The 23,132-nt window shown below is 46.5% G+C and overlaps 3 protein-coding genes and 1 pseudogene across 32 annotated transcripts in view; 1 reads left to right on the top strand and 3 right to left on the bottom strand.

The window, feature by feature from the left end:
* Nucleotides 1-23,132, bottom strand: part of S100A1 (S100 calcium binding protein A1) — a 1,186,348-nt gene that overhangs the window by 402,976 nt on the left and 760,240 nt on the right. The gene's annotated exons all lie outside the window — the stretch shown is intronic.
* S100A8 (S100 calcium binding protein A8) overlaps nucleotides 1-23,132 on the top strand; it is a 675,486-nt gene that overhangs the window by 170,105 nt on the left and 482,249 nt on the right. The window lies entirely within an intron of this gene.
* Nucleotides 6,421-7,383, bottom strand: LOC126951359 (60S acidic ribosomal protein P0-like; annotated as a pseudogene).
* PRR9 (proline rich 9) lies at nucleotides 14,027-14,377 on the bottom strand. Its single transcript, XM_050755800.1, has one exon. It carries the CDS (start codon nucleotides 14,375-14,377, stop codon nucleotides 14,027-14,029), a length of 351 nt encoding a protein of 116 aa, XP_050611757.1.

Raw genomic sequence — 23,132 nt, 5'->3', positions numbered from 1 at the left:
CCACTCGCCTTCCCACACCTGGACACCTGCAGCCAGCCATCTTTCATGAAGGCCCCTTCTGTCCCATAGTAGGTCTGAGCTGGGATTTTCTTTGAGCAGCAAACCAATCCAGCTGCATCCGGGAACCCCACAGGTCGCCCTACTTGGTACCTCCTTTTGCTCCTCAGTCCACTCTGTTCTGTTCTGGCCTCTGTGTCCCCACTCAGGCTGTCCTCATCAAGGTCATCAGCCACTCTGCATTTCTTGACCAGTTAGTATTGGTTGACTCCATTGATTATCCTTCCTTTCTTGGACACCTGTTTTCTCTTGTCTTTCCAGTCTCCACCCTCCTAGTTTCTCCTCCTTCATTGACTGCTCCTTGTCAGCAGGCTGTACAGGCTCCTTCTCCACTGTCCAACCTTGAGATCTTGTGGTGTCCCCGGCTCGGTGGGGGCCCTCTTTTCTCCTTGGATGATCGCAACCACTCACATATCTTTTTTTTTTTTTTTTTTTTTTTTTTTTTTTTTTTTTTTTTGAGATGGAGTCTCGCTCTGTCACCCAGGCTGGAGTGCAGTGGCCGGATCTCAGCTCACTGCAAGCTCCGCCTCCCGGGTTCACGCCATTCTCCTGCCTCAGCCTCCCGAGTAGCTGGGACTACAGGCGCCTGCCACCTCGCCCGGCTAAGTTTTTTTTGTATTTTTAGTAGAGACGGGGTTTCACTGTGTTAGCCAGGATGGTCTCGATCTCCTGACCTCGTGATCCGCCCGTCTCGGCCTCCCAAAGTGCTGGGATTACAGGCTTGAGCCACCGCGCCCGGCCACCACTCACATATCTTTAAATACTTTCTATGTGATGACAGCTCTCAAATATGTTCATTTTTGGCCCAGATATCTCTGTGTTTCAGACATATATTCACATATCTCCTAGTCCTCACCTCTCTACATCCACCTAGTGGCCTAAGCCGTAAACGTGGGAGTCTTTCTGCCTTCTTTCTCCTCCTTTACCCCACACGTCGAGTCCCCCTGCTACTCCTGTTAGTTATTCCTCCAGAACACTTAGCGTCACCCTCTTGTCTTTGTTTCCACTGCTGACATCTACCATCTTTAGCCATAGCTCCAGTAGCAGGTCCTTCCTCTCCCTCTTTCATGCTTCCTCCATCATCCAACCTTTATCCATTTTGCAGATGGAATAATCTTTTGAAGCTTTGAATCAAATAAAAAGCCTCTGCTGAAACGCCTTCAGGGTCTTCCTGATGCATTTTGAATAAAATCTGAACAGTATACACATGTTGTCTGAGGTCTGATGGGATACATGCTCAGGCAGGTGTGTGTTTATACCTGTGAACAAACCTAAACAGACGCAGGTGCATATTCACCTTGGCCACGATGTGCCCACCCCAAGACAACCCTATTGTTTAGGGTCTGGAACCCATCAATGTCTGGCATCATGCTTGGCATTAGGTGCTCAGCAGGAGCTCAGTGAATGAATAAATGAGCTTTTGGTGTCCTCTAAGTGTAAACTCCACAAAAACAGCACTTTTGGTCTGTTTACTGCTACATCTCCAGCACCTAAAGGAAAGCCTGGCATACAGTAGCTACTTAATAAAGATTTGTTGAATGAAAACATAAATAAATGAATGAGAACACAATGAGTAATCTATAGATAGGCTTTGCCATTCTGGCTATTTAGAAATCAAAGGTAATGGGTTCAGTGACACTTTTGCCAGTCAATTCACATTCAAGAAAAGGTTCCCTCAGACTTCCTCTCACCTCCAGCGCCCTGTCATCGCCATCATCATGTAACCCATCATCTGTTGCGCTCACCTCAGATTGGCCTTTCCACGCTACCCGAGCTAAAGAGCATCCCTCTTCCCCGGACACTCCTCATCACTTTGTTTCATTTTCTTCATTTTCACTTTCTTATTTATGCCTTTTGCTGAGTTGCTTTTTGTCTGTCTTCCTCCTCATGTGAACTCTGGGAGGCAGGGATTCTGTGTATCTGGTTCGCTGCTGTAACTCCAGGGCTTGGCACATAGGAGATTCTGCGTCACATACTCTCACATAGGAGAAATTTGTTTTAAGGAAATGACAGAAGTGGTGGAGTCTAGATTTGAATTCCAGAAGTCTGATTCTTGATCCTATGTCCTGAACCATTATTCGTGTTGCTCCCACCCTATAAGTAGTGTAACTCTGTCTTGCACATACAGCCTTCCCCTGACTCTGTTAGATGTTGCATCTCTGTCTTCTCCACACGGAGCATTGTCTTCTCCACACGGAGCATTGACTGGGCCCCAGTGTGTGCGGCCATCTCCCAACTCAGGCCAGACTGGGTGCAATTAGCAGAAGGCCAAGTGCCTCTATGGCCAGCAGGTGGTGCTGTTGGGAAGAGAAGAGAAAAGGGGTCCCCAGTGGATTCCAAAGGAGGGAGGACTGGTTATGAGGCTGGCTGGGGAACCGGGTGATGAGGGAGGTTGAGTTGAGAAGGCCCTGACAGCTGGCCACCTCTTTTCTTTCAACCATGAATGCCAGTGGTGCCCCCCACGATACCACAATCACCACCATCACCCCTGACCCACAACTTCAGAATACCAAGCTCCCTGCTGAGCTGGCCCTACAGGGCGAGTGGCCAGAGTCTCACATGCTCGTCAGTTGAGACAGGGTCTCAAGGATGTAATCCAAATTATACATTCATTTGGTGTAAAGGTTATTCCCTCACTCATTATCCCCTCGATAGGTGACTGTAGGGGATGCCTGTCACTCTCTACCCCAGTTTTTGATGAACTCCTAAGCCATAGATTCAGTTTTAGAGATAAGTGTAATAGTCCTTAAAGTATGATATTAAACATGACAGAGAGTGTGTCATCAGAGGTATTTCCCCTGGGTTAAAGCTTGTATTTTTAAGCCAAGAATATGGGCATTGGAATCAGATGAGCTGGGTTTCAGCTCTGGCATTGATACTTACTGGCCGGATAATCTTGGTCAAGCTGTTAAACCTTTTGGGTTCTCAGATCATTTATCATTCATTCACTCACTTATTCCGATGTACCAGGATCTGATGCCAAACCACTGTGCCTTAGAAGCAGAGACGTGGATGGGAAGAGGTTCCAGTATTTGAGCAATCCCTGGGTGACCTGCCTGGCTGGACCCTCCCATCCCCGTGCCTGCTCTCCATCTTGCCACTTGGTATGGGCACTTCCTGATTCTCAGTGGCATTCAACATTTTGCACACTCTCTCCTTCATGACTTTTCTGTTAAATCATTGACTACTTCTTAGTCTTTTGTCAAGGGCTCTCCCTCTTCTCAACCTTTAGCTGTTGAATTTTCTCAGGGCATGGTCTTAAGTTCCCTTCTTTTCTTAATCTATATTCTGTCACTGGATGATCTATCCACCCCAAAGCTAGCATGCTACCCCTATGATGATGGCTCCCAAGTGTAGATCTCCATTCCTGACTTTTTCCTGAGCTCCTGACTCATAGCTGTAAGTGCTTACTTTGTATCTCTGCTTGGTTGTTCTATATGCATATCAAAATGGACAGGTTCAAAACCGAGCCCCTGGTCTTCTTACCTGCACTGCACCCAAACCTGTTCCTTCTTTAGTCTTTCCCAGCTGCTTCTGGAAATGGTGGCTGCTGCTGCACAGAGATCATTCCAGAGACTTGGCTATAGCCATGGTGTCCCCAGTGGCTCCCGCTTCGCTTCTTGCTTGCTTCCTCTAATCCATTCTCCACACTTTAACTAGAGCAATATTTACAATCTGCAAATTGAATCTTGTCACTCTTCTGCTTAAAAAAATCTTTACTGCTTCACTCTTAGGGCAAAAGTCAAAACCTGTCACGTGGTCTCAGAGGCTTGCGGGGTCTGCTCCTGCTCACACACCTCCTGTCCCTATCTTTGTGTCTGAGAAAAATCAGGCTTTTCCTATATCAGAACCATCTTTTGTTTTTGCTATAATTTTTTTCTTCTTGTCACCTGGACAACTCCTGCTCTCTCTCCAGTTTCAGATTAAATTTTATTTTCTCATGGAAGATTTTCCTGATCTCTAGGCTAAATTAGGTTCTCCAATTCATTATTTTATATAACCTAGAACTTTCTTTTGTTGAATGTAACAAAATTTAGAATCATGTATTTATTTTTGTGTGTTTCTTATACTGATTGCCTCTTTTTTTTTTTTTTTTTCTTCTTTTTTGAGATGGGGTCTTGCTCAGTCACCCAGGCTGGAGTGCAGTGGCGTGATCTCGGCTCACTGCAAGCTCTGCCTCCTGGGTTCACGCCATTCTCCTGCCTCAGCCTCCCAAGTAGCTGGGACCACAGGCACCTGCCCCTACGTCCGGCTAGTTTTTTTGTATTTTTAGTAGAGATGGGGTTTCACCGTGTTAGCCAGGATGGTCTTGATCTCCTGACCTCGTGATCCACCCGTCTCAGCCTCCCAAAGTGCTGATTGCCTCTTTTACTAAGATCATATGCTCTGAGTGCAGGGACTGTGTTTGCTTGTTTACCATTGCATACCCAATACCCAGTATAGAGCTTGACATGTAATAGGGGCTCAAAAATACTTGCTGAATAATAGATTAATGAAGGGAAGTTTTCCTTGATATTAGACTGAGCTTTGCTGAATGGGAATAGATTTTGAATGCTAGCATCAGCTTTGGAGGGTAATGTGAAGAGCATCTAAACTAGGCTATCTCAATTGTTATCTCTGAGATCTTGTGTAGGTTAATTTCTTTGAGCCTTAGTTTCTTGTCTATAAAATAGTCATATTAATATGACCTCCTTCTTTTGCTTGTTATAAGGGTTATAATAGCAGCTAATAAACATAAAGTGCTTAGAAAATATCTACCATATAGTATTCACCATTATTGCCATTTTTAATATTATTATTTCCACTCTCTTCCTGGTGCAGGAATCACTCTGCAACATCTTTGGCAGATAGTTTTGCCATCCTAGTGATGGGGAACACTCTTCTTGAAATCTCTAGCTACTTTTAATGAAATCCAAACTATCTACTATAGAATTGGCTTCGCTAGCATGTAAATCTATGTTAATAGTAACTATCTGCTAATAGTAATAATCATATTAATCCTTCACATTTTACGAATTACTAAATACTTCTACAAATACCTCATTTGATCCTGAGGACAGCCATCTAGGATGGGTGGGTGATCATCAGTGCAATTTTACAGACGCAGAAGCTGAGGCTGGAGAATTGCCAAAGATCATGCAACCTTTAAGTAACCCAGGACTTCATTATAAAAAATCTCCAGAGGGAGCTGATTGTTCACTGATGTTGCATAAAACTATTCATTGGGAGCAGAAAGAAAAAATTTGAACTTTTTTCTTTATGTATTTTTATCTTGTCTTTTAAAATTGTCTGTATTTTGTGTTTGTTTTTTAACTTATATGATGTGAGAATGACAGTACATATCTATTGCTTCTAAATAATATATATGTATTATATGATGAACCTCAATAAACTTTCAACTCTTTATTAAAATATGCATTCAGAAAAGTGCATATATTGTAAATGTCCAGCTGAATGAATTTTCACAAACTGAACACAACCAGGTAAGCAACCCCCAGACAAAAAAAATAGAATGTTACCAGCAACACAGAAGCCTTCCTTTGTCTCCTATCCAATGACCTCGCTACTACAACCAACACACACACAGCCACGTTCTTACTGTCTACAACAGAGATTTATTTGGCCAGGTTTTATACTGTACATAAATGATATAAATGGAAGTATGCAGAGTGTTTTATGTTGAACCATATGACAAATGATATAAATGGAACTATGGAGAATGTTTTATGTTGAACCCTATGATAAATGATATAAATGGAACTATACAGAGTGTTTTATGTTGAACCCTATGATAAATGATATAAATGGAACTATGCAGAGTGTTTTATGTTGAACCCTATGATAAATGATATAAATGGAACTATGCAGAGTGTTTTATGTTGAACCCTATGATAAATGATATAAATGGAACTATGCAGAGTGTTTTATGTTGAACCCTATGATAAATGATATAAATGGAACTATGCAGAATGTTTTATGTTGAACCCTATGATAAATGATATAAATGGAACTGTATAGAGTGTTTTATGTTGAACCCTATGAACAGTTTTTGACCTTCATAAATGGCAATTTCATATGTTTCATCCTAATGCTTTTTTACGTGTCTTTTTTTTTGGCCACTTACTTTATGTTTGTGAGATTCATCCCTATTGCTGTGTGTAGCTGTAGATCATTTGTACACATTGCTGCATGGAATTCCACTGTGTGACTATACCACTGTTTTTTATTCATTGATGTGTATTTGTATCTTTCTGATACTTGGATATTATGAATAACACTAGAATAAATATTTTTTTGAAAGACGTAAGCCTTTATTTCTTTGTTTTGAAAATAAACCTGGTTGAGTCGGTTGCCTTTTGATGATTACTCAAATAGGCCAAATCTCATATTCTCGTCCAACTCCTCCAACTCTTCCTTGGCTTCAGCCTTGGCTGGAGCTGCAGCAGGAGCAGCAGTGGTGGCAGTGGCCCCAGGGGCAGCAGCCACAAAGGCAGATGGATCAGCCAAGAAGGCCTTGACCTTTTCAGCAAGTAGGAAGGTACAATCAGTCTCCACAGACAAAGCCAGGACTTGCTTGTACCCATCGATGGTAGAATGAGGTACTGATGCAACAGTTGGGTAACCAATCTGCAGGCAAACATTGGCAACATTGCGGAGACCCTCCAGGAGGCGAGAATGCAGTTTCTTATGGGATATCAAGCACTTCAGGGTTGTAGATACTGCTACTGTTGAACAGCTGCTGGATAATCAGCCCAAGGGGGAAGGGAGAGATGTTCAGCATGTTCAGCAGTGTGGCTTCGCTGGCTCCCACTTTGTCACCAGTCTTGATCAGCTGCACATCACTCAGGATTTCAGTGGTGTCACTCGTGATTTTAGTGGTGATGCTTAAAGCTTGGAGAAAGGAGGTCTTCTTGGGCTCCAGACCGGTGTTCTGGCCTGGGACAGTGACTTCACATGGGGCAATGGCACCAGCATGGGCGGCAGCTGGCACCTTACTAGCCAGCAGCATGTCCCTGATCTCAGCGAGGTCCTCCTTGGTGAACACAAAGCCCACATTTCCCTGGATATGAGGCAACAGTTTTTCCAGAGCTGGGTTGTTTTCCAGGTGCCCCTGGATGGCCTTGCGCATCATGGCCTTGCGCATCATGATGGCCTTGCCCATTGGCACCACAGCCTTCCCTCAGAGGAACATGTGGATCTGCTGCATCTACTTGGAGCCCACATTGCTGCTCCTACAATGAAACATTTCAGATAATCATAGAAAAATTGGATGATCTGAAGGAAGTAGTTGGACTTCCAGGTTGCCCTGTCTTCCCTGGGCTGCATGGCAGTGTGTTGGAGTTGCCACCAAGAGTTTAAAGGTGATGTCACTTTCACAAGGATGCCTGATGAGAGCTAGAATGAACATTCTAATATTTGACTTTTGGTGACTGTATGCAGGGCAGATGCCTAGGAGAGGAATTGCTCAGTCATGGGCTGTGTATACATTCTGCTTTAGTAATGACTGTCAAAGAGTTTTCCATAGTGGTTGCACCAATTTGCACTCCCACAACCTCACCCACACTGTGATTCTGTCTTTTTACTTTTATCCCCTCCAGTCAGTATGTTGTGGCATCTCTTTGAAGTTTTCATTTGCATTTCTCTGATGAATAACGAGAGGTTGAACACCGTTTTTATATGTTTATTGTGAAGTTGAAATATTTTTATTACCAGGGTGTGCAACATAAAAACTTTCAGGACTTGGGAAGAGGAGGATATTTTCTCTAATTGCTTAGACTAGTTTTTTCTTAGACCATTGTGAGGAAAGGAAATTCCATCTTCTGGTGCTGGGACAGAAAAGGGGAACATATGAAAGGGAGGTGAGGACCTCCACTTTTCGTCTTTGCCAGAATCTGCTCTGGGTTTGACAAGAAGCGTGTTCTGTACCCAACAGCCAGTTTTCTCCTGCCCTGCTGGGATGTTCCCCAACCTTGGGGCAGCCGTCCCTCCAGTGACTGGCTGACTAAGGCTATTTTACTGCATTCAGAGAGAAGCAAAATCTTGTGGTAACCTATAAGCAATTCAAGTGCAAGAGTAGGTGATAATTATTGATGAAAAAAATTGCATCCACACTTCCTATAATCTCAGCTACTTATTTGGCCTCTGCTTGCATATTTCATGGAGAGTGGGATCACTACTTCATGAGTGGCTCATTTCATTTGCTAGGCCATTTTATTCCTGATATGAGCAGAATCCGCTTTTCTGTGCCCAGAACTCACCGATCCATGCTATTCTCCTTGGGATCACAAATAATAAATCCACGGCCTCTCTCTTTGACATTTGAAAGGCCTGAAGACAGCCACTGTGTGTCCCTAAGTCATCTCTAGATGAAACGTCCCCTTCCTTCAGCCACAGCTCATGTGACAAGGTGCCCAGAGACCTTGCCCTTTTGCTCGTGTTCATTTGGATGAACTAAAAGTTGGCCCGTGTCTACCTTCAAATGCAGTGTCTGAGTCTGAGGCTCCAGAGGGGGTCTGACCTGTAGAACTCCCTGTACCTGCTGTTCTCTTTGCGCTAATGCTCACACCTGATCCCACATGGATGGCTCCTTCCTATTGTTCATGTTGCTACTCGGACATCCCCATCTCAGATCGGCCTTTCCACGCTACCCGAGCTAAAGAGCATCCCTCTTCCCCGGACACTCCTCATCACTTTGTTTCATTTTCTTCATTTTCACTTTCTTATTTATGCCTTTTGCTGAGTTGCTTTTTGTCTGTCTTCCTCCTCATGTGAACTCTGGGAGGCAGGGATTCTGTGTATCTGGTTCGCTGCTGTAACTCCAGGGCTTGGCACATAGGAGATTCTGTGTCACATACTCTCACATAGGAGAAATTTGTTTTAAGGAAACAATAGAGGTGGTGGAATTTAGATTTGAATTCCAGAAGTCTGATTCTTGATCCTATGTCCTGAACCATTATTCGTGTTGCTCCCACCCTATAAGTAGTGTAACTCTGTCTTGCACATATAGCCTTCCTCTGACTCTGTTAGATGCTGCATCTCTGTCCTCTTGTCTTCTCCACACAGAGCATTGACTGGGCCCCAGTGTGTGCGGCCATCTCCAACTCAGGCCAGACTGGGTGTGATTCGCAGAAGGCCAAGTGCCTCTATGGCCAGCAGGTGGTGTTGTTGGGAAGAGAAGAGAAAACGGGTCCCCAGTGGCTTCTAAACGAGGAAGGACTGGTTATGAGACTGGCTGGGGAACCAGGTGATGAGGGAGGTTGAGTTGAGAAGGCCCTGCCAGCTGGCCACCTCTTTTCTTTCAACCATTTTCAGATGTGAGGCAGGTGTCCATGGAAGAGAAGAGCAGGAGTGGACAAGTCCAGATCTGCTGTCCATGGGGTTATTGACAGGAGCAGGAATGGTGGTGGTGGCCCCCATGATACCACTTCTCCTGGTCAAGACCTGCCAGTTCATGCTTAAACAGGCCAAGGCTGGGAACCTGCTCATTGATCTAGTATTTGATCACCCCTCACCAGTCCCTGCTGCCCCCACCCCTGCTCATGGAGAATGTGGCTATGGAGGGGGCAGGCAGTGGGAACTAGGCCTCCTGGGTTTACAGTTTTCCAGAAAAATCCCTTGGGCTATAAGTTTCTCTAGCGTGGAGGGCCTCGTCTACTTTCTCTCTGTGCTCCCCTACCTGGAAGAAGGCATCATGTCTTATACACACAGGTACTCAGGGCAACCAACCATCCCAGTTTGTCGGGGACTGAGGGAGTTCCCAGGATTCAGAACTTTCGATACTAAAATTGGGACAATTCCAGGCAAATCAAGATGAACTGGTTACCCTATCAATGAAAGGGATTGTCTAGGTGGTCTGGATGCCAGCACCCTCCTTTGTCTCTGCTCGGGGGGCATGCTGGTGGCCGGCCGTGAGGGTGTCTCAGACCTCAGTGTGATGGGTCCTGTGAAGTCCGGCAAGAACACAGCCAGCCCCAGGAGCTGTCATCTGGGCTCTTATGCCAACAGGAGACATGTGTCATTCACACGCAGGCAGCTGGTAGAGGACTGCAGACCCCCGGGGCCACTGCAGCGCAGAGCCCAAGCTGCAGTACTTAGGAGCTAGGCTGAAACCGCAGAGGGCTTTCCGGAGGTCAGGTTGAAACCCCTGGTTTGGCTGAGGCAAACAGGGGAGAGCCCTGCGTGGGAGAGAGGAAGGTGCAGGCAGAAAGGAATCTGCGATGGGTTGTCAGGCGGAAGAACAGGCGGATCACTTTGGTGCAGAAGAGAAAGAGTGTCTGGATGGTAAAGAAAAGAGTTGTAAAAGGGAGCAAACACACTAAACCCAGCTGGGAAGAACGAGATTGGAAAGCAGTGAGGAATCACTGTAGGGTGCTACTCAGGGCTGAAGCATTTGTGGGTCCAAAAACATTAAGAAAACCCTAAGTCTGGGCGAGCCACTTCCCGTCACTTACCTGTCTTCCTCCTTTCCTTTAGTTTCAAGCCATGGTCACACATTCTGCTGGTCCCCAGAAGTCTGGGCCCCTTGAAGAGCCTCCCAGGAGTGTTCTGGAAGCCAGGGAAACTTCCTGTCTCCTGAGCTTGTGGTCAGGTCTTCTGAATCTCCCTTCGTGGGAGGCTCCCTGCCCCTGCGTCCCATTTCCACATATAAGTTAGAGTTAGAGGAGTCACAGTATTTGATGGATTGGGAGGAGCTGGTTGTCACCCACTGGCTTGCAAACCTCTAGTTCATGGGACACAGCGCATCCAAAGGCAGCTCCTGTCGCCGTCCAGTAGATCTCATTATAAGAAAATTCTTAAACTGAGCCCAATTTCATGATTTCTGCCCATGGGTCCTAACTTTGTTCTTTGGCACTGCACAAAAATCTCACTCCTCCCTCATAAAAGCACTTAAAATATTTGAGTTCAGCTGTCCCACTCCCTCGGGTATTTTCTTTTGTAGACTAAATATTTTTCAACACTTCCTGATGTGAAAGTCGGTCAGGCCACTGCTCTGCTTGCCTGCCTCCTGGCGCTGTCACAGGTTTCCAGAGCCTGACTTGGAATAGCAGTTTCTCCATGAATATCTTGAATGACTGAGTGAATCCGCAGCTCCTCCTATGAATTCCTGTCAGTTTGTATTTTTTCTTCTTGGCATGTGGGGCCCACAGATCCACTATTGTCTCATGTTGAGTTAACTGTTAACTAGAAACCCTAACATCTCCTTAGTAAGACCCCTCCCTACTTCCTGGGAGGCTCAACACAGAAGCAGCAGCTGGGGAAGTCTGAATGCTGTGTCCTAGCTGTCCCTGTGGCCTCTGTGGCCGTGGACCTGGTCTGTGTCTTTAGAGACCAGGCTGCAGCAGCAGCGGCCCAGGCAGTGGGTGGGGCAGACCTCTGTGAGCACGAGGAGGTGTGGAGGTCCCTATGATAGAACTAGATGAAAGCCTGCTGGCTGCTTGGCGTCTGCTCACCTATCTGCAATCTGCAGACTTGTCCCCTTCCTAACCTTAGAGGCCGACCCCGTAATCAGCAGATTTCTCCTCTCTCTGATAAGTCTGGACTCTCCCTGTTCATTAGCCCCGTGCTCCCTCTTAATGCCTGGGTGGCTGATCTTGGACTCCAATCTGTGCATGCCTTTGATGCTGGAGAACAAAGAGGTTTCTTGGATTTGAGCCAAGCTGGAAAAGTGTTTTTGAACAGAAGCTTCACTGATAGGAAGGCCTCTCTGGTGCATCTCCAAAGAATGGAGCTCTGGGAGCTGCTAGCCCTAGGGGACAGCTGGCTTATTCCAAAGTTGGAAAATGGATGAGAAAACCTATTTCAACTAGGCAAGGAGGCAAGAGAACTGTGATTCAGGCATCTGGAGATGTTCAGGGACTTGAGACACCCAGGAGATTTTCAGAAAGGTACCCTCGGTGCGTGTGGCCTGCAGAAGAGACAGCTCGTAGCTCTGCACAGGGATACTGACTGCCGGCTTCACCGCTGTCTCTCCAGCACCTGGCACGGTGACTGACACCTGGTAGGTGATCAGCGAGCATGTTTTAGGTGGATAAATAAATGAATGAATGAGAAGACAGTTTTTGGAAATCTTTTCTGTATGCCATAGCACTTTCATTACAAAAGTAAGAGCTCCATTCTGGAGTCAGAGGGACTTGGGTGAGCATCCTGACTTCACCACTTACCGGCTTTATGACAAGTTCCTAAGCACTGGGCAGCATAGGAACTCCCCAAGGTTGCTGTTAGAATCTCCACAGAGAATGTGCATGGAATTCAGGGCCTGGTCCATGTCACCCACAGACTCAGTGACCCTCAGTTTAGCCAAACAACTGAGACATAGAGCTCCACACGCCCTACAGGGACGGGCTGTCCTGGCCCTCCACCTCCTCCTCACGAGGCTTGAGGAGGGAGGGGGACCGGTAGAATGGGTAAGAAGCTACATCCCCCCCAGGAAGCTGGTCCTTGGCATAGCTTCCTTTGGGCTCAGGTTGGAGCTCGGGCCACTGCCGAGGGAGCAGCCTGTGACTATCTCATGTCAGTACAGTGCCCTCTCAACCCGTTCACAAACCCCAGTGGCCGCTGCCTGTGTTTCCTCCATGGGTAGGGAACAGCAGACCGGTTAGCCAGGCCCCAGGCCTACCTGAAACCTGGCCAGATGGCAGGGCAGACAGTTTTGGTTCTCGAGTCTGCATTCATCTCAGAGGCATGCTTCGCTCTCTCCTTTGACACAGATGCTATGTTTGTAGGTGTCATGAATTAACTTGGGATCCCTCTTCCACACATCTCCCGTCCTTTCCATTTCAGCCCTTTCCTTTGGAAAGCAAGGATCAGAGAGGAAAGATGCTGTAGCAGAAAGAACCTGGACCTGAGGTTTTGAGTGTGGGCAGGTCCTAGCCCCTTCCTGGATTTTCTCATGTGTGAAGTGTACAAGTGGGTGAACCTAGGATATGTTGTGGGTAGGGTGGTCTCGGTGGCCTTCAGGAGGTCTCTTCTGGAATTGCTGTTTTATGCACCGGTGAGGTCTGTATTTTATTCCTGTTTCAGATTACTCCCCTCCCCCGCCAAAGGAGGAGACAGTTATCACAAGGACAGTGAGGGGTTTGATGGTGGAGAAAAGAGAACACATGTCAAGTCAGATATCAGCCTTAGGATCAGCTTTATTATGTATTTTACCTTCACCAGGGAGAGGAAGGCAAGGAAGCTGGAGAACAAACCAGCCTGCATCACACAGACACAAATCACATCTCTAAAGAGTGTACATGGTGAGAACTAAGGGCTCACATTAGACCAGCTGTGAAGCACAGAGATTGACAAGGGCACCAAACATCCATCTCATCTTTCCCTTCTGGTTGTTTTGATTCAGTTATTTACATACTTTTGGCTCATTTTAAAAAAGCACAACCAACATTTCAATGTTCAATAATTTCCTGTTTTTTTTAATGTACAGGGACAAAATCATCCAATTTTTGATTTTTGAAACACCGCAAGTCACTTTGTCTCAACACCTGTGGTGGCGGTGGTGGTGGTGGTGGTGGTGGCGGTGGTGGTGGTGGTGGTGGTGGTGGTGGTGGCGGCGATGGTGGTGGTGGTGGTGGTGATAAGTGGAAAGTCCATCAGAATTCAGTTTGTTTTGTGGCTCATTTGATAGCCTGAAACTCTGAAAGATGAATGAAGGCATCCTTGGCTGTTACACCCCCAGAGCTGGGTGAATTTTTGCACCAAGGAAGCTGTGCTAGGCTTCTGTGGTCTTCCCTGACAGTCACACCGTTCCTGCATTTGAGACCTTCATCAGACTGCTGAGAACAATGCTTATTCACAGAGGATGATGAAATATAGAAAGACACAGACCAAGTCCTGGAATGCTAAGGAAGCCAGGAGGCAAGAAGGTACATTGCACACAGAGGTACCCACAGAAGAAGGTCACCAGAGCAAGGGCTGGGGTCAGGGTTTCATCTGCTGCCCATCTTCTTGACCCCAGAAGACATATGAGCAGCTACTTCCCCTTGCCAGGGGATGAGCACTTCTCCTGGACTTTCTGTGGGCAAACCTCCACACATTTTGTCTGGAATAGCTCCTGGCATGGCTCTGCACACTGAGGTGGACATTGATCTTGGCATGGAGGTAGGCATGGATCTTGGCCTTGCTGTGGGCATTTTTCTTGACTTAATTCCTGGCACTGAGAAAGACATACCTCCTGGGCCTGCACTAGACACTTATCTTGGCAGGGGTGCTGGCACGTGGGGAGGCACACCTCCTCAGCCTTTCCCTGGCACTGCTCCTGGGTCTTTTGGAGGCATGGAGGGGGCACACATGGCTGCTTGCACTGCTGCTCACTGAAGGACATCCTAGGGTGATTTGCAGAGCCTGAAAAAAACACAATATTCGAAATTATCTGTGTTAAAAATATCAGTGTGGGAACTGGGGAATAAAGGGTTGAGAAAGAGGAATGAGGAGTGGATGGAAGAACTAATGGAGTGGAATGAGGAGTGGAAGTAAGAACTAATTTCTTTGGCTGCTTTTTATCTCTTTCTCTTTTCTATCCTGGCTGCAGCTCCCTGTGGCACCTGTCTCTAAGGTGGGAGTACTCTCATGGCCGCTGTCTAGACATCCATAGCTCCAAACCCCAAGTCCTACCACAGGTTTTTTTTCCTTCTCTTCTAGTCTACGAATCCTTTCGAAAATCAGGTGCAAGAGACTAGATAGATAAATTCTAGTCTGGATAGAATATACAGGATAGTTTGTGAGGCCCAAGAAATGGCAAACCACTTAAAAAATCAGTAGAAAGTACAGTCCAGAGGAGGAACAGAACAGTGGCCGCCTAAAGACAGAGTAACAGGAAGAGAGAGGGCACAGATGCCCCACTTACCTGATCTTCAACAAGACTCAGCAAAAGCTGTGGACTGTGAAGCCCGGCAAGGTGGGACTTTTATATGGTGCTTAGTCCAGCCTCCTGCGGGACTGACTGGCCACATGGGCTGCGGTACTAATTGTGGAGTCACCATAACAAGCTTCCTCTGAAATCGCCGATGGTTTGAGTCACTGCTTGGGATGCCTGTTAATCAGACTACATTTTGGCCTGTGGGTCCTCATCAGACCTCAGCAGGGAGGGCCTTCCCTCAGATCTCTCTCATCAAAGGCAGCAGGAAAAGAATGTTCATAAAGTGTTATCTCAGTCTGTTCAACCAGGATTCCTTGTCTGCCCAAACTGGTACAGGATGTGGTGAGAGATAAGATCCACCTTGCTCATCTCATCTTCACCAATGGGAAGACATTATGCCTAAGGCCTGGGGCCTCTCTGGGTCAAGGGCTTACATGGCTTGTTGCAGACACTTCTTCATCAAGCCTAGAAAGTCACCCTTCAGATGCAAAGACGAAGGCTTGCCCTGTGGTTCCAAGCAAACAAAAGGCTTTCAGCCTGCTGAAGAGAGTGATTTTCCTGCATGGTGGTCTTGACGGAAATTGGGATTCATTTGTTACTCTTGGGTTGTGAAGTGGAGTGAAGGGGAAAAGAGAGGAAGGAGAAGGCAGACAATCTTCATCTTCTCAACCTGGATTTATGACACCCTTCTGAAAGTGGAATTACTCACAGAATTTTCATAGTGACCAGGAGAACAGGCTGGAACAAAGTTAACTTGTCTCTTTGCCTACTGGAAAACGTTTTCTTAGAACTCAGGTCAATAAAAGTCAGGGGATGAAAGGAAAAGTTTCAAAGCAAACACACCCAGTTTTCTCTACCTCTACTTTCTAGTTTGGGCTGTTAGTTTTTACCTGATGTGTTCTCCCTGTGCCTGTGGAAATCCTAAGCATTCTGCAAAGCTTTACTCATGTCTACCACCCTCTGACAGCCTTTCCTGATTACTCTAAACCAGAAATGAATCCACCTCTCTATGAATTCCCATGGTATCTATTGTTTGTATTATTCATATGACATTTACTATTGAAATTAGGATTTTCCAGATATTTATATATAGATCTTATTTTTTCCTGGGTTATAAGTTCCTAGAGGATAGGTACTATGCCATAGGTATAGTAAGTGGAAGATGATGGAAGACAAATGATTATTGATGGGGTAAATGTATTAATGAAGGAATGAAGAAGGTGGATGTGGGAGAGCTGGGAGTAGAGGAAAATCTCATTTAATTGAAAATGGGAAAAGATTTACTTTGAAAGAAGCTCCTAGTTCCATAAAGTGGTGGTTCTGTGTTTGTTTGCTGAAGTTCATATTTATGAAGTTGTATTTTAAATATGATGATGTTCCCTTCCTTTCTCCTTAATTTGAAGTTATGTTCAATCTCTTAACTTGAAGTGGTAGGTTTAAGTCATTTCCTAAGAAAAATATTTGGCTAAAATCAGAAATGTCTCAACTGTTTATATAGATTTTGGATGCTTGATACTTGAAAAGTTTTTAAAAGGTAAGCTGGGGAGACCAGGAGGCATTTTTGACCTTTGAGACTGGTTCTCAGAGGTTAATGTGACATCACCAAGAGCCCCATTGGTGTCCTGGCAGGAGAGAGAGGCCTGGGTGTGGAAGGACTTGGAATACCCAGCTGTATATCTGAAGAGACAAAGTCATTTGGGGCATCTGGGAGAGCAGGTGTAAGGTGGGAAGACTCATCCTTCTTTTTCTCCTCTTTTTTCACCTCCTCCTTTCAATCTTCTTCTTTGCATTTTTCATCTTTTCTTAGAATGCCGTTGAAGAGACAAAGCAACTCTCCTGTGTCCTAGAAAACAAGGAATTTTCCATCACTGAGTTTAATAATATGTTCTTTCAGTCACTCATGGCCCCTATGTGATGTCAATGCCTTTCCCTTCCAAAATGACTCACAGTTTCATGGAGAATATGGCCAGAGGTAAGCTGCTATGCTCCAGAGGAAGGCCCCTTCCTTGGTTTTGGGTGGAAGGTTGTGGAAGGCTCATGGGGGAGGAGGTGTCTGTGCTTTGTCTTATTGGACAGTAGGAATTACCCAGGCTAGGAGGGTGGACAAGGGCATTCTAGGTGGCCTCTAGGAAGGAATCCTTGTTGGGAGGCTGTTGAAGTACAGAGATACAAGGGAGATGAAAGGAGAGGTGGAGGCCAACTTAGGAAAGGAATGAGCAAGAGACTGGGAAGACAGCCTCTTAGCTGGGATTTCTGGAAGTTTCCTGTGACAGGATGCATGAGATGACCTTGCTCATGTCATGTACATGTCTGTGACTTTGGTTAAGCCCAAGGACAAGGAGACTAAATAGAAATGTGCAGAACAAGAGACTACAGCATGTTCTCATGGAGGGGAGGTGAGCCCAGTTAGGTAGAGCCCAGAGTTTGACTCCTCTCACTGGATGCCCTGCCTGCCATCGAGTTGATTCATGACAGTGGAACAATCTTGAAATTGACCCAAAAGTCCTTCTGTTGTAGGCAGAATAATGGCCTCCTAAATATGTTCGCCACCTAATTGCTAGAATTTAGGTTACTTGGCAAGAGAGACTGAAAGTAGTGAATAAAATCAAACTTGCTATTCAGACAACGTTAAAATAGGGAGATTATCCTTGATTATCCAGGTGTGGCCAACATAAGCATAAGGCTCTTAAAAGCAAGAAGAGTCTGTCAGAGTGATGTGATTTGGGAAAGGCTTAACTGGCCATTGCTGATTTTGAATATGGAAGGAGTCCACGAGCCAGAAATGAGGGCGGCCTCTACCGTCTGGAAACAGATTCTCCAGTAGGACCTCTGGGAAGAGGTGCAGCTTCGCGGGCACTCTGATTTCAGTCCGGAGAGACTTTGTCAGCCTCTGAGCTCCATAACTGTCATAGTGTTCACTTTTGTTGTTTGAAGCCACTAAACTTGTGGAAACTTGTCACAGAAGCAGTAGAAACCTAATAACCTTCCCAATGCTGGAGGCTCTTGGGAGCTCTTGAAGAAGGAAGCCTCAGATGAAGAATAAAATCTCATTTGCCATTCCTTCATTTAAATATATTCCTACTTGTCATGTCAGCATCCTCAATCAAAGGCTAGCTTTTGATAAAGAGGCACTGAGCTGGGTGCAGTGGCTCACGCGGATAATCCCAGCACTTTGGGAGGCTGAGGCGAGTGGGTCACTTGAGGTCAGGAATTTGAGACCAGCCTGGCCAACATGGTGAAATTCCATCTCTACTAAAAATACAAAATTAGCCGGGCATGGTGGCGGGCACCTATAATGAGGTGCCTATAATCCCAGCTAATGGGGAGGCTGAGGCAGGAGAATTGCTTGAACCCAGGAGGTGGAGGTTGCAGGGAGCTGAGATTGTGTCATTGCACTCCAGCCTGGGCAAAAAGAGTGAGACTCTATCTCAAAAAACAAAACAAAACAACAACAACAAAAGAGCCACTGAGATATATGGAGAAAGAACTCAGGATCCCATTCATCTGGGGTTGACTATCATATAGAGTATATGCAATATTGGATAAGTGATTTAACCTCTCATAATCTCAATTTCCTCTTGTTGAGAAAGGAAAATACTATTTCACAGATTTCTTGTGAGGAATAAATTAGAGAATGTATGCTCCAAAACTTAGGGCCATCAAGCTACTTATGAATATTAGTGCAATCTGAATCAGTTCAGGACTCACCTCCTCCATGAAGCCTTCCTTGATTCCCCTGGTTCTTCTTGTTCTATGTCCTTTGCTCTGTCCCTCCAATACTTGATTTTTGACTTGAAATTTTTTTTTTTTTTTTTTTTTTTGAGATGGAGTCTTGGTCTGTCAGCCAGGCTGGTGTGCAGTGGCACGTGATCTCAGGGCACTGCAACCTCGGCCTCCCAGGTTTAAGCGATTCTCCTGCCTTAGCCTCCCAAGTAGCTGGGACTACAGGCACATGCCAGCACACCCAGGTAATTTTTGTGTTTTTAGTGGAGATGGCGTTTCACCATGTTGTTCAGGCTGGTGTCGATCTCTTGACCTCATGATTCACCCCCTCAGCCTCCCAAAGTGCTGGGATTAGAGGCGTGAGACACCACACAGTTTTCTTTAATACAGGTTCAAATTCTGCTATGCATTTCTCTCTCCACATGTGTGTCATAGAACATCTAATACATGCCCAAAGCCAAACTGCTGATCTTGCCTCAAAAACTCCTCCTACCACAGTCTTCCTCAGCTCTGTAAGTGGCCTGGCCTCATCGTCTTTAAAATAGGAAAGTTAGACTTTCAGTCCATCCCATCTCTGACATTCTGTGATACTATATATGTGATCATGAATGATCAGCTTGGGTAACTATGTAACTTTGTAGTGTGTGGACACATGTGTGTGGGCACTTTTTCCTTGGTCAGGTGGTAATATACCCACAGGAAGACCCAGTCTTCTGTCTTCTGCATGTGGCAGTGGCTCACTCAGTGACTGATTGACCTTAGCTGACCTGTTTTTTCCTAGGTGTGGGAGTATTTGGGGTCTGAGTCCTCAAAAATCAATCTTGGTGGCCCAGTATCTGGGGTTGTGGATTAGAAAGCTTTGGAAAAATTGTCTCACCCCAAATCTTAAGATAAGGTGACTAAGTTGTTTCTGTGATCATCTCCAGCCCTCCAGCAAGATTGGAGTTAATCTGATTTAATGACATCTGAGATTTAAGTTTTTAGACTTCTGGAGCTGTCATTACTGGGAGCCAGGGCATAATTAGACAGATCAGCAGGAGAGTCTCAGGTGTGTGCAAGGGAGTTTTTTTTTCTCCCATTCCCATCAAACAACTATCTCCTCTGTTCAGATCTTAAAAGTGCTCAGACTCCTCTAATCCATTCATCTGCATATTACAGGGCAGTGTCTCTGATAGAGCTGAATGGTGCAGAATGTGGTTTCCTGCAGAGCGGGTGCCACTGGGCAGCTTGCGAATTCCTGGGCGGAAGTCTACCACCCCTCTCCTTTCCTTTCCTCCTGTGTCACCCACACAGGGGTCTGAATCAGAGGTGCGAATTCAGGAAAGAGCTGTGAATCACAAGCCCTTAGGGCCAGACGGGACTTGAGAGGCCACTTGATTCTACCTCCTTGTTTTAGCCCCAGCACGTGCTTTAAAAAGGAGACACAGAACTATTTATTGACTGTGCTTTTTAGATGAGGAAATTGAGGCACAAAAGTGTCAAGGGCCTTGTTCAAGGTTACATGGTCAGGTCATGTCTGGTCTGGGCAATGGTCCACGTAAAAAACATTTAGCAGGCCAGTGTATTGAGGATTCCTTATAAGCTTTGGGAAGACAACAAAGACGCAGACCAGCCAGTGGCTGTTCACAGTTTGGGATCATAGGAAATACTCATATGTACATGCCATCATCTATAGGGTGTCCAGGGCCCAACCTGGGAGTGGCGGGGTGGCCCCTAACTCTACTTGCCTTCAGAGATGGTTGTCATCCTTTTGTGGAGCTCCCTGTTTCTCCCTCAAATGTACTGATTCACACAGCAGATAGCAGGAAGCTTTTGCTGCAGTAGGTGATGGGTTGTGACTCCAAGTGTGTACATAGGTACTAAAGTACTGTTGGCATCTTGGCTTCCTAAGTGCAGTTGCCCACACTAGGGGCTTGACATAAGTTATCTCACTTCATCAGCCCACCCTTGCCCCTTGGTGAGACTTTTCGTCTCATTCCTCAGGTGAAGACCTCGAGCTCCCTTCTTCCACTGAGGCGAAGCATCTTGCCCGGCTCCACAGCTGGCTGGTGCAGTGCTTGCTTGGAGCCCATGTCTGTGGGATGCCAAGCCCTTTCCCTTTCCTTGCTGCTGCGCAAGGTGAGGGACCCACATGGAGGTAGCCTGCATCTTCCTGGCAAGGCAGGAGGAGGGTTGGCAGCATCTGCATCTTGTGCCTGAAGGAGAAAGTGGCCAAAGGCAGGACTGCGACAAGGGCCAGGGCTGCCTTTCAGCCCCAGGTCACTCATGCTGAGTCCCCTTCCTCTCTCCCCACTGTCGCGTCCTGGGGATGACTCCATGCCACGGGGTTAAGGAGCACAGTGGACAGGGGCTCAGTCCAGAGCAATCCCCTCTTGTTTGGGAAAGTGGCTCTGCAGCCTCTGAGCATCCACTAATTGGTTATTACTGCATGTCTGCGATGTGTGCCCGGCTGCCCCTTCTAAAAGGGCAGGCTGGTGGGACAGTCAGGTTACAAACACGTGGCCAGAATGTGGAGTGATAAGGAGACAAAAGCATGGATGCTCTGAGACCACAGAGGGGCATCTAGCCAGCTTGGGGGTGGGACATGGGGAAGATTCTTGGAGCAGGTGACCCCTGAGTTGACTTAAAGGGTGAGGATTTGCCCAGGTGGATCATTCAGAGGAAGATTCAGTGGAGGCAGAGAAAAACGATAGAGAAGGAAGTGTAAAGTCACAAAGGCCAGAGACTCTGTGCTGTGTGCCAGGAAATGCCAGCAGTTACTTGTTACTGGACTGTAAAGTTCTAGAAGGAGATGGAGAAATGGTCCTATGGCTAGAGAAGGAAGCAGGGGCTAGATCCTAAAGGCTTTTGCATGACAGAATGTTATTTGAGCTGCCCTCTAGGCAAAGGGGAGACTCAAGGGTTTTAAGCGAGGACATCATGTACAAATTTGATTTTAGCAAGACTGCCTTGGCTGGTTTCCACTGGAGTAAGGACTGAAGGAAGGTTAACTTTGAAAGCCAGTTAGGAGGGTTGAATGGTGTAGGTGAGAGATGATGAGTGCATTTCTGGGCAAAAGCTATGACTCCTTAGTCTGAGAAGGCTTTCCTTTGAGCCTGGGAGGGGGCGCATAATAGCTCTCGAGATGAGACATGAGGTTTCCTGCACTTGGAAGACAGGTACAGCTGAAAATATCCTGGTATGCATTTTACGATCAGTTTGTATCTTAGAATCTTCACGTGTTTGGCAAATGGCTTAGTGTTTTTACTGATCTCTTTGCTGGGCATCAACACCTGTGACATGGAAGCAGTTATGACTTATCACTAATAAAGCTTTCTAGAATGTGCCTGTGCTCGTGTGCTGAGCTTCAATCTTTGGTCATGTGGGAACAGGACAGGAAAAATAGGACGTTTGGTAACTGGTTACTTCCTCCCCTCTCCCCAGTTGCCATTCAAGCGTGGAGGTGGGGGATGCAGGAAAATGGTCTCTAAGGTTCCTTCCAGCTTCAAAGTCAGACACCCCCGAGGTTCTGTGCCCAGCCCTCACAGTGCCAGCCACCTCACAGCCAGTTGCCTGATTTGGGAGGGCTTAGAAGCCCTTTTAGAAAGCTAGCTGTACTCTGCCTGATTCTCAAGAAAGCACAACGCAAAGGGGTCTGTGGTGGAGGCTTCTTTTGTGACCATCTTAATGGATCCTCAGAACTGCTTTGTCATGAAGGGAGAGGTCTCAGTCCTGCCCGTCTTGTTATCTGGGAGTCATTGAGCCTGGTGCTGCACAGATGCCTGTGATGTCACTCTTCAGGCGTTGCTTATTTATACAGCCCTCTACTGTTTGGGGCAGAACCCTGGTGACTGCCGCTGGGGCTGGGAGTAATTATGGCATTCTGCAGGGAGGTGGCACTCTCATCATGTCCCAGCCATCTCCCCAGAATTGCCTTTGATCCAGCTTTTTGTTGGGAAAGTAGCCATTAAGAGATGTCTATCTTGGTTGGGTGCTGTGGCTCAAGCCTGCAATCCCAGCACTTTGGGAGGCTGAGGCAGGTGGATCACGAGGTCAGGAGATCGATACCATCCTGGCTAACATGGTGAAACCCTATCTCTATTAAAAATATAGAAAATTAGCCAGGCGTGGTGGTGGGTACCTGTAGTCCCAGCTACTCGGGAGGCTGAGGCAGGAGAATGGTGTGAACCCGGGAGGCGGAGCTTGCAGTGAGCCGAGGTCACGCCACTGCACTCCAGCTTGGGCGACAGAGCAAGACTCCGTCTCAAAAAAAAAAAAAAAAAAAAAAAAAATGAGATATCTATCTTTCGTTCCATTTACATGGGAGAAACGAGACCTAAATTGGCAACGAATGGTTTCATGTTCCCAGAGCTGGCCTCCTTTCAGGTTGTGCCCAGAATTCGCAGAACCGCCTGGGAGGGCACAGCCCCCTGACCCATTCTCCCAGGCCTGGGACTGAGATCCTGCCCCTGGAGGGAAGGCATCCACGGCGAGGTGCCTTCGATGTGGTGCATACTCC

This window comes from Macaca thibetana, chromosome 1 (genome assembly GCF_024542745.1).
Source record: "Macaca thibetana thibetana isolate TM-01 chromosome 1, ASM2454274v1, whole genome shotgun sequence".
Classification (NCBI taxonomy): domain Eukaryota; kingdom Metazoa; phylum Chordata; class Mammalia; order Primates; family Cercopithecidae; genus Macaca; species Macaca thibetana.
The sequence above is the reverse complement of the archived record's forward strand: the minus strand, read 5'-3'. Positions and strand labels throughout refer to the sequence as shown.

Bases quoted from the DNA above. Each gene is read 5' to 3' on its own strand.
- PRR9 (XM_050755800.1), bottom strand. From the start codon at position 14,377: ATGTCCTTCAGTGAGCAGCAGTGCAAGCAGCCATGTGTGCCCCCTCCA.